Raw genomic sequence first — 14,415 nt, forward strand, 5'->3', positions numbered from 1 at the left:
TTGCACAGTCAAAAGAACCACACAGATTGACAAACAGAAATTAAGGCAGAGGGGCTGTCAAACTTGTGTGCCACAGTCTCACATCAGACTTTATCATGGTCTCGGATTACTTGCCAAACTTATGCAAAATGCCATAAAGCAAATATCTGCAAGGAGTAGGGGGTGTGGAGAAGCTTTCCTTTTTAAAGGAAAATTTGCTAGAGACGTATGGTATTTCTTTGCAGCACACTGGTCCAATCTCCTACAAAGCTGCACCACTTCAAGTTTTAAACTGATTGTGAGGAACAAAATAAACTGCTACCATTTTGGCCAGATGTAGGATGTGTCACATTTGAGGTGCTCCATATTATTTCTAGTAGGAGGTAGAATACATCATAACCAAATAAGAGAAAAAAAATTGTGTAAGAATTTGTATAGTAAGGGTTAAAAGGAAGGTTTAGTAATTTTTTCAGAATGGATCAGGATCCCATGTGTTTCCTAGACTTGCTTCCATCAGTGCAGTAAATGCTGGACCTTAGTGAAAATCAGTTCTACCAGAAATCACTGGACTCTTGCCATTGAGGGGATCAAAAGAAACTGGTCATATTTCTCAATATGGATACAACCAAGATAAATTTACGACCACATTTCCGGACTGACTAGGAGGCTCCATGACTTAAGAATATGCCAGTGAGCATCTGAAATTTGAATACAAGCCCTACTGAAGGTCAAAAAACACGACCAAGTTCCTTTGCCAGCATCTGCTTTTTCATCATTTTCAAGTCTTCCCATGTACCAGACTAAAGAAAACAACCCCCCCAAAAAGAAACACAGCTTACGGAAGAAACTCTGGACTAAAGGCAAGATCCAGCAGGATCTCATAAGCCAGATGCTCGCTCCCAGGCAACAGACGGCTCAGCAATGCCATGGCAACACAGTGATAGAGCGAGGCATGACGGCTGTAATCCGGACAAGTGCCTGCCTGCACAGGAAAGAAATAGATAAAACCACTGTTTGTCAACAAGGCCATCAGCAAGGACTGGGAGGGGGAGGCAGCTGAGGGAGAGATCTCACTGGAAAGTGAGAGGCTGAAGAGGACTGCAAGAACAACATTCTTGATCAGAATTCACACAGACATCTTTCAGGAGAGTTGCTAGAAAAGTTGTTCCCACTCTAGCCCAAAGACAGACAAAAATAATTTTGCCATCTGAAGTATTTTGGATCTAAATCCTCATGTCAGTAACTACAAAGATATTACTTGCTTATGGGGCAGCACAGTCAAGATAGCAGAAAACCAAATCTAGATCAGCTATGTGAAAAGACCAGCTGCCAGAGTTAGAGAAACTAAAGTGAAATCAACTCCAGGAGTGAAAGAAATGAAAGAGCCATTAAGGATACCATTTTCCTAGCCAATGCTAAAGCAAAGTACTGCAGATGATACTCATGGCGCAGCATCCATGCAGATGCGGGAGTTACTGAGGGGGGTGCAGTCTGCCAGCTTTGATGCAGATAATCCTTCAGGCCTTCAAAGCTCAGCACAGAGCTGTACTATAAAGGAAACAGAAATGGAGACAAATATTACTAACACAGTCTGCACTTGGAGGAAAGCAGAACAGTCCTCTCTGAAGTCTACCATCCCATACCATCAGTCTACCATCCCCCTTAAGAATTCCTGTTGGCTGCTGTAAGATTTTCAGAAAGGGCCTGAGAAATATCTGTCCTTCTGCCACAGCGCTCACACCTGTGTTCAACATCAGAAGAAGGAAGAAATTTCCTCTTTCGTTTAGTTTGACCTCATTTTTCCTTGTAATATATCCTTCGACCATCCCTCTTTTGTTATCTGACACTAGTTCAGCCAAACAGTTGTTTAACTGTTCTCAATCTTCTTTATAACTCCATCCTTTAAGCTTCATCATCATTTGGCACCTGCTCTTTAATCCCAGCTTCCCAGCATGAATGGAATATGGGAATTCAAAGACTGCCTGTTCTGAAAATGAAGGTATTTCTCTCCAAAGTACTTTGATATTTTTACATTAAAAATACACCAGTTCTATTTTAATAACGTGGGACGATACAAATACTGATCTCCTTCCAAAGCATGCTATTATTCACACAGAACTCAGAGTGAAAAAGCATATTCTCACCTTGCTGATTAGTCCTTTGTGAATATGGGTGATGCTATCGATGAGAAATAGGAGGGCAGTGAGGAAAGGGAAAGGTGATTTGGAGCCAACTAGGCTCAGAGGAGGTTTGCCTCCAGTACAACTCAAAGATACAATGCTGAAGACAGATTCAGGTGCTGGGGAACAGGACAGAGGGTTGCACAGAGCAGAACATGGCCTGTGTGAAGACAGAATGAAAGAGATCAGGTCAAAAGCACAAAAGCATTCACATTACTGAAAATTTATCCTGTAGGAATGTTACTATCCAAACCATGCCACACATTGCGGCAAAATGAAAGCCACAAGGACTGTGAAATAGAAAGGAAAAAAACCAAAGCAGTATCAACAGTTGGTCAAGTAAGGACTGTCACATAGAAGCTAATGCCAGTGAGCTGTCACAGATTCTAGTTTCCAGCTATATTGTTCATGATGTGTAGAAATATTGATGCAATGATGCATCTTTGATGTCAAACATTTGAAAGCTTTGGACCTTGATTAAAAAAACACACACTTCCCCACATGCATATGTAATCCAGGCTAATAAAGCTGCCCACATATTTTGGACATTTCAAAAATTATCAAACAGGCAAAGCGAAAAAGCCAGCTTATATCTAAAACTGCCACTGCAAAAAATGCTGCCTTGTGCATCAGAAATTTTGGTGCTAGAAGCTTCAGAACTCAATTCTCAGTCATGAAGGAACGTGAGCCAGATCGGTGAACATTCAAATATCATTTCAAATCAACAATTTCCAGTGTCCCTTACGTAAGAGTGGACGTTTCCCATAATACAAGTCAAACTTCTCAGTTTACCCCTCCTCAGAGAACTGATTGTAGGGTGGTAGTGAGGCTCCCTCTACAGCAGAAAGAGGGAACATCCACGGCACTGAACAGTGCCCAGAGCCTGAGACCAAATTTATGTTATCTGTAGTAGGCAGTGTGTATGTGTATGGTATCTGTAGTAGGAGAGAGCGGCAACAGTTATCCAAATTTCTGAAGGGACAATTTGGTATCCAGCCTTTCACTTTATCTCCTGCAGGGGCTTTCAAGGCCTTTGTGGAGCTCTGCAAGAACTTAAATTGTTTTATAAAAGTAGTTCATACACAGCATGTGAATGGTGCATGCACTCCCACTGATATAAGGGCTCAAATTGACATTGCTTTGTTCTTGTTTTTAAATCAGGGAAACCAAAAAATAATCAAAGCCAAGAGTGAATAAAATCTATTAGAAATTGGTGTAAAACACAGCTACATAGAGAAGCAGGCACTGCAGCAGTATCAGTAGGCAGGGAAGAACTGGAGAACCTCTGCAGTAGATGCTTTGTGTTGTGAGGGGAGAAAGGACAAAGAAGGGATGTAGACAGAGCCTGCACTGTAATTCATCCAGCTTTCAGTATCACACATATGAGGTACATATGTAAATGGTAAATAAATGGGAAGGGAGAAAATCATCTAAAGCATAACTATACTTTCTGATGTATTCTAGGCCAATGTTAGAAAATTTCTTTGCTGTGAGTGGATTCCCAGCCCCTGGAACCACCATGTTTCGTGCCCTCCTGACCACGCAGTACAGTATAGAAATGAAGCAATGAAATAATTTTACCTGAGCAAATCCCACATGCTGTGCATGGCTGGCTGGCTGAGCAGAGGCTGCAGCACCTCAGATGTCAAACGTTCCAATTCCTCTAAGCAGTCAACTGGATTGACTGATGGCTGCATAAAACAAGGGAAAACAGAGGAATGCAAAAATACACACTGATTTAGTTACATTCTCTTCTGATATCGTTATGACACACCACATCATCTACATAACAGTACTGCTATAGGTTAGAGCTAGCTTAACTGCTGAGAGTATGAAAGCTGAGAGCAGGCACCTCAAGGTGTCCTCATACTCAAGTATTAGAATGCATCAGAGAGAACTCTTATTTGGCTGGAAGTAAGGTATGGGATCTTTGGGAGCAGAATTCCCTAAATGTAAATTTGTTCTATGTGGTTGACATCCCCACTTCTTAACATTCTACATATATGCTGATCTTTTCATTTAACTTGAAGAAAACACAAAGGTGATCAGAACTACCTGGAGAAAACAGACTGGCATCGTGAGGGTTGCATAAAAAAATAAAAATAATAACATTCAGCTGTATAGAGTGCAATTGACCTACCCATCAAGACAAGGCTGTGGATGAACACTGCACAGGGGAGGATCTGTGATTTTTAAGAGAACCGTCCAAATTCTTCTGACCCTAGTAAGCAATATTCCAGATTGAACAAACAGGCTGGCACTTTTTTTTTCACTATACTTTGCCTTTGTTAGAGAAATACTCATTGCAAAATCTGATTTTCCCCCAGGTGAAAGCTGACTCCAGAAATCAGTCAGCAAAATCTAAATGTTACCCTTAGTAGTCCAGGAAAACTAATGGAGCTAAACTAAGGACCTAATGACAGCAGGTCAAAGGAGCTAACTACCTTTGGAGAATTGAAGATATCTTTGAAAGACACGGGCAGTTTCCACCCTAGCCAAGGCAAATAAATTCATTTGTTGCAGGCAAATTTCAGAGGAGTTAGAGAGGTCTGAATAAATGTAGGCATTAAATTATCCCCACATCTTGAAATTCGTCTTTATTGCCTCCTGTCCAAAGTTCATATGGTATGATCCTCTATGTTCAATCTTCCTACAAGGTTATTGCAATAACTGTTTACATGCAGGATCTCAGACTATCCCAAATGCAAAAATGTGCAACTTAATTTAGCCTACAAGGAGGAAGGACTGCCAAACTGAATTAGCTCATATTTACTGCATGCTGGGTATCTCTGCAGTAAATCAAATGAGTCATTGCACTACCACACTCTTTGATTGAGACTCCAAGCGCAGAAGAAATTAAGACAGTGACATTTGGCATTGCCAGTGTGAAAGATCAGCACCCAGCCTAGGTAACAGGTGTGGCAAACAACATCTAGTCCTCATCTGTGCTCTTCAAAGCCTTCCTTTCTTTTTTCCAGGTTTTCAGTGGTAATACAGAAGCTGATACCGGTGACATGAAAAGACAAGCTATGTTTTTCTGTCCTTACCTGTTGACTGCAAGCACTGTAATAAACTCCTAGGTAGATCATATAAGTTGTGGTCAGAGGCTGAAGAATTTGCCAAGTTTCTGTCCAAGATATCACCTGCAGGAATTTTTTCATGCTGGTCTCCAGAAAGGGCTGTAAGCCTGACACTTGATTCCACATTACTGGAGGAGGTGGAATCTGTTCACTGTCTTCACAGCTATTATTGAAACACAGCAGAAGAATGACACTGGATAGTGAGGATGCCTTGAAAACAATTCTCTCTAAAATATCATTTAAATAGCAAGATTTCTAGTTACATGTAGCATGGAAGACAGATGACTAATGACAGCTACGAGGGGAAAAACAACTTTGCACATTCCCAGAGACAAGAACAAATCATTTTAGACAGAAAAGTCAAATGAGAAACTATACGTGAAAACTAAAGTTTCTTCACCTGCATTACTCTCTCCTTAGATAAGCTTTAGTTTTACCCCATTATCCAATAAAACTAGCAAACCCACAGCCCACTTTTCTTAATTCTGATTCACCTTGTTCTCCACAGTTACTTTCCTCCAGACCTCAGAGAGATCATTTCCTTTTTCCCTGAAGGAAAAGTCAAAAGAGTTCTTCAGCTCATTCTGGCAGGAATGCATTGCTAAATGCAGATTTTTTACCCCTCCCTCTTATCAGGCTAGCAGGCATACAGCTATCTACCAGTCTTCAATCTACCTCTTCTGTCCTCGTGTCAAAAGCAACACATCCCTCCATGCAGGTATTCACATGTGGGACAGTACACCATATGAAATGAATGAATAGAGAAAGGTAAAGCCAGGTCTCCTAACTGAAGAGAATACAAGACAACTGCTCAGATGCACAAAACAGGTGACAGAGGCCCTACCTGCTCAGCCTGGTGTGCAGCTCCACCGTGCAGCCTGCAGTTTGCGTCACGTGTACCAGCAGAGTAACCACTGCTGCAGCTCGCTGGACAGATAACTCAAACATGGGGTTCTTCTCATGGCTAGTGCTGAGCAACTCAGGCAGGGACTGCAGTATCCTCACCAGCACAGGATAGAGATCCCTATGGTGTAAAATGCAAAATACATGAGGTTGGAAGTAGTCCAATGCCCTGTTCAAGCTTAGTCAGCTAAAGCAAGTTTGCCTAGGAACATGTCTGGTTAGGTTTTGAGTATCTTCAAGGATGTCCAGTCTTTCTGAAAAATCTGTTCCAGTGTGATTATCTCCACAGTAGAAGTTTTTCCTTATACTTAAGAGAAATTTCCTTCATTTTGATTTGTAACCACTGCTCCTTGTACTTTTCCTGCTATCACCGGGAGGACCTGGCCCCTTTTTCCCTGAACACCTTCTCACTGCACATTGCTAAGACAAGATGAGAAACATCAACATCCCCAAAACAGAATAATCAACAGACATGGAAAAAATGACAAAGAATTCTATCATTTCCAACTCAACTGAAAGGAATCTACCCTGCTTCCAAACATTCCAACCAACTCTTGAAAAAACACCAAATATTTTCTTCTTTTTTTCCTCCAGTTCTCAAATACTCAGAGAATACATACTTATAATAATGCAAATTCAAGCAATCTTCTGCTGTTTCTCTTTTCTCAGTATTATCTACAATGCTAAAAAATGACATACTGCGTTTTACTTTCTTAACCAATACATCGTTGTGCTCAAAATGCTATTGCAAAGAGAACAATTCCAACAATTCAACTTCCAACAAGTACTACTGGACTCTCCTCCACTCCTCTTCAGGGGAACTCCACAGCTATCTCCATGCTTTCAAGGAAGACTCAATGCTCAAGGAAGGTTAGATTTATTCCAGAGCAGACCTTGAAGTACAAGAACTTGAATTTTGTACTGAACTGAGACATGATGCAGAGTTTGTCTACATTAGTCTGCCTCAATTTCCATACATGCTGGGGACTGCTACCCAGACTACCTTTAGCACATCAGATTCAGTCCTAGATCTGCTGCACTCAGCATGTCTTGAGGTCACACAAGCACAGCTGATTCAAAAGCCTCTGAGGGGAAAAAAGATGTAGTCCTAAAAAGATTAGGTTTATCCCACAGGACAGAGAAGAAACAATAAATTAAAAGTGATTAAGCATAAGAAATAAAAGAGAGCCAGAAAAAGAAAAGAACTCATCGCTAACACCTTCAGAAACTGAGTTTTACTGCAGGAGGCCAGAGGAAGGGAGGTAAGACTCCCTGAAGGGAGTAGCAACTGATTCTAGAGATCCCAAATTAAACCCTCAGGAACATGATGCCTCCGTTGTGCTCTCCACCCCCACCATTTCCACTTCTCCAGCTTAGGACTGTACCGGTAGAGGTCACAGGCCTGACCGTAACCAGCAGCCACTGCCCAGAGCCGAAAGGCTTCAGTGTTCAGTCTGATGGCCTCTTCCCTTGGCAGAAGCAGATCCTGCGGATCTTCAGCTGTAAATCGAATTAACCGGCTCTTCATTTCAAACTTGTTAAGCTGCAAAACAAATGAAAACAAATAAACAAAGATCAAAACACAACCAAGGAATAAGAGACTTCACTCATACGTATTACAACAGTCGCTAACCTGACACACCAAAAAAACTGCAGATTTTACTGCACTTTATTCTAAACTCCCCTAGCACTGTTCTAACCTGTCTTCATCTTGTGTAATCTTAAGGAACGTACTACAAAGGGTCACTAAATCATCAATGGCAATTAAGATGGATGTATCCCTGAAAGAGATGCCTGGGTGTTATCTAATCCATTCCACAGAAAGAGTACACTTAAACCACAGATGTTTGCCTAGCCCCCCCCACACTCTTGTTTTAGGGACTCTTTGCAGCATTAACTTTTAAACAAAAATTACTCTAACTAGTCATAAGTAGAACTCCAGTAGTCAAGATTACACTGAAATTTATCTTATCAAAAACACCGTACACAAAAATCACTGAATGGCTTCTTGCATTCCTCTTAAGAGGTTACATTAGATGGCTTTCAGAGGTCATACAACCTGAATCATTCTATAGTTCTTTGTTTGTTTTACAAAAAGGGTACCTCCTACCTATTAGTTTTTTAAAAAATATAGAATTTTAGTGCTTTGAAAATGTTCTGAGGTTATTTTAGTATTTAATTAAGCCTGACATGACTCATTTGCAGTTCTCTAGAAATAACTTTTATCCTCCCCAACAACTGGATATTTTTGCTTAACCATAGAAAAGAGCTTCTCCTTCCCTCTCCCACACATACAAGAGCTTATGTGTGCTCTGTCTAAACAAATGCACCAACAATGTCTTTCTCACAACACAAGGACACATTACAGATAATTTGAAATTCAAATGCTTTAGAGCCATCTCATTGGGAAATCACTGCACACCCACAAGAAGCAAAGGAGCTGATGAATCAAACTATGAATTCTGACACCCCTCCTACAGAACAGAGGGCAAAGTTAAATTTACTTCCTGAGGAGGAAGATAGAAGAATTCTGTTTTTAGGTAAAATTCCTACGCTATTTTGTTTTTTAGTATCTTCCATTCCCATGTTCAAGTGCCTGCAATAAGTCACATGAGAGTAAAACAGAACCAAACCCCGAGCGGTAGGAACCTTGTAAACAATGGTTGCATGCCTGGAATACCTGGACTACTCAAAATCTAAATGAGAATGAAATGTAGAGATTTTCTGTTATGTTCCTACCACCACTTACAACTTTAAATATCCCACTATTATCAGCACGTTTTTCTACATATTTTATAGCACAACTTAGTATTCTCCTGCTGGTGCTAGTAATTTCCTGCATAGCAGGAAAACCAAAACACCTCAGACGTGCACACTGTAATGGGTGCTGCTCTGAGCTGATGTTATGTATTTATAGCACCTGCGTGATGCTCTTTATGAGTGAACACAATTATCTCTGAAATGGAAAACCTGTCCAGAAGTAGATAAGAGGGGCTGGAAATACTGACAAATAACCTGAGATGTAAAGGTAAATTCATGGCAGGAAAGTTCAACTAGGGCTGTAAAACATGAAGACAAAAATAAGACCTCTGGTTTATGAAGTCCTAAGCTGCCTATCATTGGAGCCACAGGACAGTACAGAGCAATACATGCTGAAGTGCACTCTAAGCATCTGATGCTGGCCAGTATCACTGAGCTGTGCTGCGTGATTTTTGCATAGCTGCACTACACAGACCTCCCTCCAACCTCAAAAAAAAAAAAAAAAAAGGAAAGAAAAGAAAAGACTGAAATAGCTTCCCTAGGGCTATACAACAGAAGACGCATTGTAATACTGTCAACAATTCCTTCAGAACACATACACACATCTTCCTCACAAGGATTATTTTGGCTCCTTTATTTCAGCTCACACTCTGTCTTCCAAGAGATTTCTGAGGTTTCCCTGCAAATGGCAGAAGATATCTATAGAGGTAACCTCACAGAGATTGTGGTTAAGAGGTACACCGTGCTTGAACCACCAGCAAGTCTAATTGGAGGCTCATAGAGTCACAGAAGTTGCTGGTCAGAAAGGACCTCTGGAAACTGCAGTTCTCTCTGTTTAGAGCAGACTGCTCAGAGCTAGGTCCAGTAGATTTTGGATTTCTTCGCAGATGGGAGGTCTGCAGCCTCCTTGGGCAACCTGTTTGCGAGTTTCACCACTTTCACTTTAGAACTAAATTTCTATTTTTAACTGTCTTGTATTTCAACTTGTGCTCGCTGCTTCTCATCAGTATATCCACTGAAAGGGTAAATTTTGCTGTTTTCTTTACTCCCTCGACAAAACACACATCATCACCAGCTTTCCACTGCCAAGCTTAAACAATTACAGGGAAAGATTTAAAGCTGTATGTCAGATACTTCAATCTCTTACTCATTTAAGTGGCCCTGTTGCTTGCCTTTACCTCAGAGTGAGACTGAAACAGAAACCCTGACCACATATCTCCCAGTTTCATATGTACTGGTCAGGTCTGAATCACATTCTTCAGCTTAGTCACCCCCAGTTAATTATCCATCATTAGTGAGGAAGCAAGGCACAGAAAACAATGGTATTTGATAACCAAAAAGCTCTTCTGATAATCACTTACCAGCCTGGCTGTTGCATTTCTGCCTCCAGATGCCAATACTCTGATGAACTTCATAGCAGCAGCACAAGCAACTCCATGGAGACTGGTGAGTAAACATCCTGGTTCAGCCACATGAGGATCCCATCGAGTAGGGAGAAATTCCCTGACAATGGTTTCAATCAACCGAGGACAGTCAAGCAGCTGCAGAGAAATAGCAGGCACTACAAATAACTGAAAGCACGCAATCCCAGTAGCCATACATACAGAACACGCAAGTTTGTCTTATCTCCTTGTCATAACTTTATCTGCTTCTTTCTTCCCTTTTTCAAATCTTTTCCTACCATTCCTCCTGTACAATAACAGATTTACCTGGATGCATGCTTCAGAGGAGTGCCTTGCTATGTGAGTAAGGATGTGCAGGATATCCAGGACAACTGTTGGAACAGGTCGTACCACCTCAAGGATATATCTCAGCCGGTGCTGAATCCGTGTCTTCAGAAGTCCCTGAAAGGAAAAAAAATATTCATTATGCTCTTATTAACTGCTCTCTGAGAAGCAGTTGCAGGAAGGGAAAAGCAGATGCAATTAAATCTTTTGCAGATAGGAAGCCTTAAAATCACCACTGGGGAAACAAAGACAGAAGTTTCTGTAGATTTGCAAGCTAGTATATGCTAGCCCAACAGAGCAGGAACATCTGAACTTTTGTTCTGTATTAGACCACCAGTGAACTTTTTGGATAGTTGTGTTCTCCAGAGTTTGAAACTGCAAGTAACAGGGAATACCTCTCCTACAAAGGACTATTAAAATGTTATGTGGTTGAAAAGGGTTCTCATGCTTTTTGATTCATTTTGGCTAGCCACCACCTTCATCTAACACAGTACTTTTTCTTTAGTCCTGATGGTGCTTGTCCCATTGGAGAAAGCTGACAGAAGTGGAGAACAGATACCAGTTTCTATTCTGCTGTAAGAAATGACAGATGCAGATGGATTGTGTGATTTTGTATTGCTCACAGAGCAGAAGATCAGTGACTATGGTAAGAATCAATCTTAGTGATAGTGTTATGCACTTCTAGTTTAGGGAAAAGGTGCAACACTTTAGTTCATAGGACTGATACTTCTAAAAGTTGCAGCCAGGCAAGTCTGAAGCTCTATGTTTGAGTGGATTCAGCTCCTTGTTTAAATATTATTCTTCCAATATGTGGAACTGGGATGTAACAACCAATTAGCAGGTGTGAAATGGAATTTATTTCACAACAGCTGGAAAAATGGAGAATTTTATGCCAAATCTCTTCTGAGTTCAGACCACGTAACTGTTTCCAGAGTGACAAACTGACCTCATCTCTTATCTACATCTCTTTTGTTAAGCCTCTTAAGCAGCATAGCCTATTAGAACAAATCTGAACTCACAAACTCACTAACTGAAACCAGATAGCTAAGTACAGTAATTTATTTGCCCAGTGAAGTTTATAACCATTTGCCATTCGAATACATGAACTAAGTGATGTGACTACAGACTTTAACGACAGCAGCTTCAGCAGGGTGGAGTTTAAGATGGCAAAGATTACTGTTGTTAGATCTCATATTTAAGCTAAACTTCACATTCCTGGCATATGTGACATTCATTCTGAGAGATGCAACATGAAGAGTGATATTAGGGAAATGCTAAGTAGTCACTGCACCAAATGGAAAGAGACTGTCATTGTACCATTCTAATTCAGAACTATCCAGCTGTAATTCTCTTGCTTAACTTCAATAGTGTCTGAACTGTTTCACTTCTAGCTCAAGTAAGCAAACATGAAAATCATGTCTGTCTTCAATCTTTCAGCAAATCATGCTCATCAGCATACTTGTTGCCAATTTCCCCAGAGGAAATTAGAGATAATTAATGATGAAATCATACTGGTCAAGTCTCACCATTTTTTAGAGGTTAATAAAATCACACTACTGATAATGTATGACAGAAACTTAACACCCAACAGCCACGGAAATGTTCTAATTTTTGTTCATAACACTACTAACACACACAGAAGAGTACACATTTCAAAAGCACACACAGCTGCTGTGCACAGTCTATTTTTTCCAGAAAGATTTCAGGCCAAGCTGTGTGCTTACCTTTACAACGTCATAACGGGCTACATCTGCATCTGGCTTGTTTTCATCCTTTTGTTTTTTATTCTGAGACTTCTCTGTTCCAGTTAATTCTTCTTCTTCTTCTTCTTCCTCTTCTTCTTCCTCATTGCTGGGGACAAACGGGAACGCAGCCATCCCTTGGTACCATGAGAAAGTCCAATCAAGATATTTCTATGAGGAGAATAAAAACGCACAAAATCCTCTCACAAAAAGATCATCACCAAAAGAAAAAAACGAACACTTAATTACAGGATGCCTTACAGATTTCCACCTAACTCAGGAAAATAGGAACACAAAGTATACTCTAAACATTTACAAGTAGATGAAATGACTTTTCAGAGAAGTGACTTTAATCTATGACCCACAGACACTTGGGAAATCATGAAAAGCAATTACTGTGACGTGAATTAAATTCACTAGACAAGGAACAGAAATGCAGCTTAATTGAAAAATGTTTAAGATAAAAATAAATAACCACCAAGGGCTCTAAAAGTTAAACTGGAATTTGACATTTATTAGCTCTATTCCGATTTCTGGGTCTGCATGGTAGGCTTCTAGAGATCTAACCACTCTTTTCTAGCACTATTCTCTTTGCAGCTTAACATAAAACGAACTTGAAACACAGACCACAGTCTGCTTTGCCCATAATGGCCTGCTTCTTTCCAACCAGGAAGACTCTTTAACCTTGCTGTTCAGGGTCCAGTATCCCTGAACATCCAAAAGAAGTTTCAGCTTTCTAACAAGAGAAAAAGCATCAAGGAGAAAATAAACTCTTAAGAATGGAAAAATAGGTATACAGTAGTGAAAGAAAAGTATGTGAGAACAACAGATGATGGACAATGATGGAGAGAGACTAGTACTACTGTGAGGCCTGACAAAGCAGGAAAAATACTTAGTCACAAATTTGTTCAGAAGCAGGAAAACTACATAGCAAAAAGCCAACAACAGAAGAGGTTGTATTAAAAATAAAAACGTCTAAATCGTACATATACACTAGAAGTATCATGCTCTAGATTTTAAAGGTGTCAAGAAGGAAGAGAACCCCCACAACAGCCTGCACTGAATTTAATCATAGGTAGAGCTAATTTAAATAGGAGAAAAGAGGACTGAATCTCTCAAATACAGATAATATAGTCCTTTGTCTGTCCCAAAGCACAGAAACAGCACTCTACTGACCATTAAGCTAACCCATCCAGCAAGACTTTTTTAGAAGTTACTTACCTTGTCCTTTCATTCTGATTCTATAAACGATTCAGAATGAAACCAAAGCTGGGGACGTAATGATTTTCTCACCTCATCATCAGATGACACCAGCAGAGCTCGGAGAGCACCAACAGACGCTGCCATGACATTATCCACAGCATCGTCCAGAGAGAAGCGCAGCAAGAAGAGAAATCCAGCATCGAGAAGGAGACGCAGAACACTGCCCTTCAAGGAGGAAGCAAACTCTCCAGCCCTGGCCTGAAAAGTATACCATACAGAGATAAAGTTAAAGCTATCTCACCTCAACTATGTACAATTTAACATTCTGCATGTTTGCCTCTTCCCAGTTCTACTGTAAAGCAGCTACACTGTGCAGTCAGCACAACAAATTGCTCTACTTGGTAATCCTCCAAGGAAAGCGTAGAACCATCTACAGGGACAGAAACATCTTATATCGTTCAGTCCAAAGTAGTGATATAAAAGGACAGAAGAAATGCTTAAGACTCCAAAGATCCTCAAAGACCTACAGTGCCAGCAATGCAGGAAAATCCACTTAAAAACCATAAGTCTGGGCACCTGAGTCATATTTTGACCACCTGCTGTTTACACTAGTTAGAAGTCTTCCATGCTACCTAACTTCAGGACATAACTAATTGATGCAGATTTGCCAAATTCCAGCGCTGCCCCATACAGCAGGTAACAAATTGGTAAGAGCTCATAAACATAAATGAGAGAATCGGTATCCTTTCTAGGGAACATTGCCTATTGATGAATGGCTCTTGCTTCTACATTACATATTCTCTCCGCATAAGTGAAGGGTCACATATCCCAAGTGCAATTA

The 14,415-nt window shown here is 40.5% G+C and overlaps 1 protein-coding gene across 8 annotated transcripts in view; it reads right to left on the reverse strand.

The window, feature by feature from the left end:
• Nucleotides 1–14,415, reverse strand: part of RPAP1 (RNA polymerase II associated protein 1) — a 38,740-nt gene that overhangs the window by 6,936 nt on the left and 17,389 nt on the right. For all 8 annotated transcript variants that reach the window (XM_031593523.2, XM_031593524.2, XM_090140988.1 and 5 more), the window contains 11 exons: nt 13,665–13,832; nt 12,354–12,542; nt 10,612–10,746; nt 10,264–10,443; nt 7,528–7,685; nt 6,084–6,263; nt 5,207–5,402; nt 3,741–3,850; nt 2,124–2,319; nt 1,378–1,527; nt 819–961 (listed from right to left, as the gene is read on the reverse strand). In XM_031593523.2, the coding sequence (XP_031449383.2) occupies nt 819–961; nt 1,378–1,527; nt 2,124–2,319; nt 3,741–3,850; nt 5,207–5,402; nt 6,084–6,263; nt 7,528–7,685; nt 10,264–10,443; nt 10,612–10,746; nt 12,354–12,542; nt 13,665–13,832 (1,805 nt within the window). The remainder of the gene's footprint in view (nt 1–818; nt 962–1,377; nt 1,528–2,123; nt 2,320–3,740; nt 3,851–5,206; nt 5,403–6,083; nt 6,264–7,527; nt 7,686–10,263; nt 10,444–10,611; nt 10,747–12,353; nt 12,543–13,664; nt 13,833–14,415) is intronic.

This window comes from Phasianus colchicus, chromosome 5 (genome assembly GCF_987193195.1).
Source record: "Phasianus colchicus chromosome 5, bPhaCol1.hap1.1, whole genome shotgun sequence".
Classification (NCBI taxonomy): Eukaryota; Metazoa; Chordata; class Aves; order Galliformes; family Phasianidae; genus Phasianus; species Phasianus colchicus.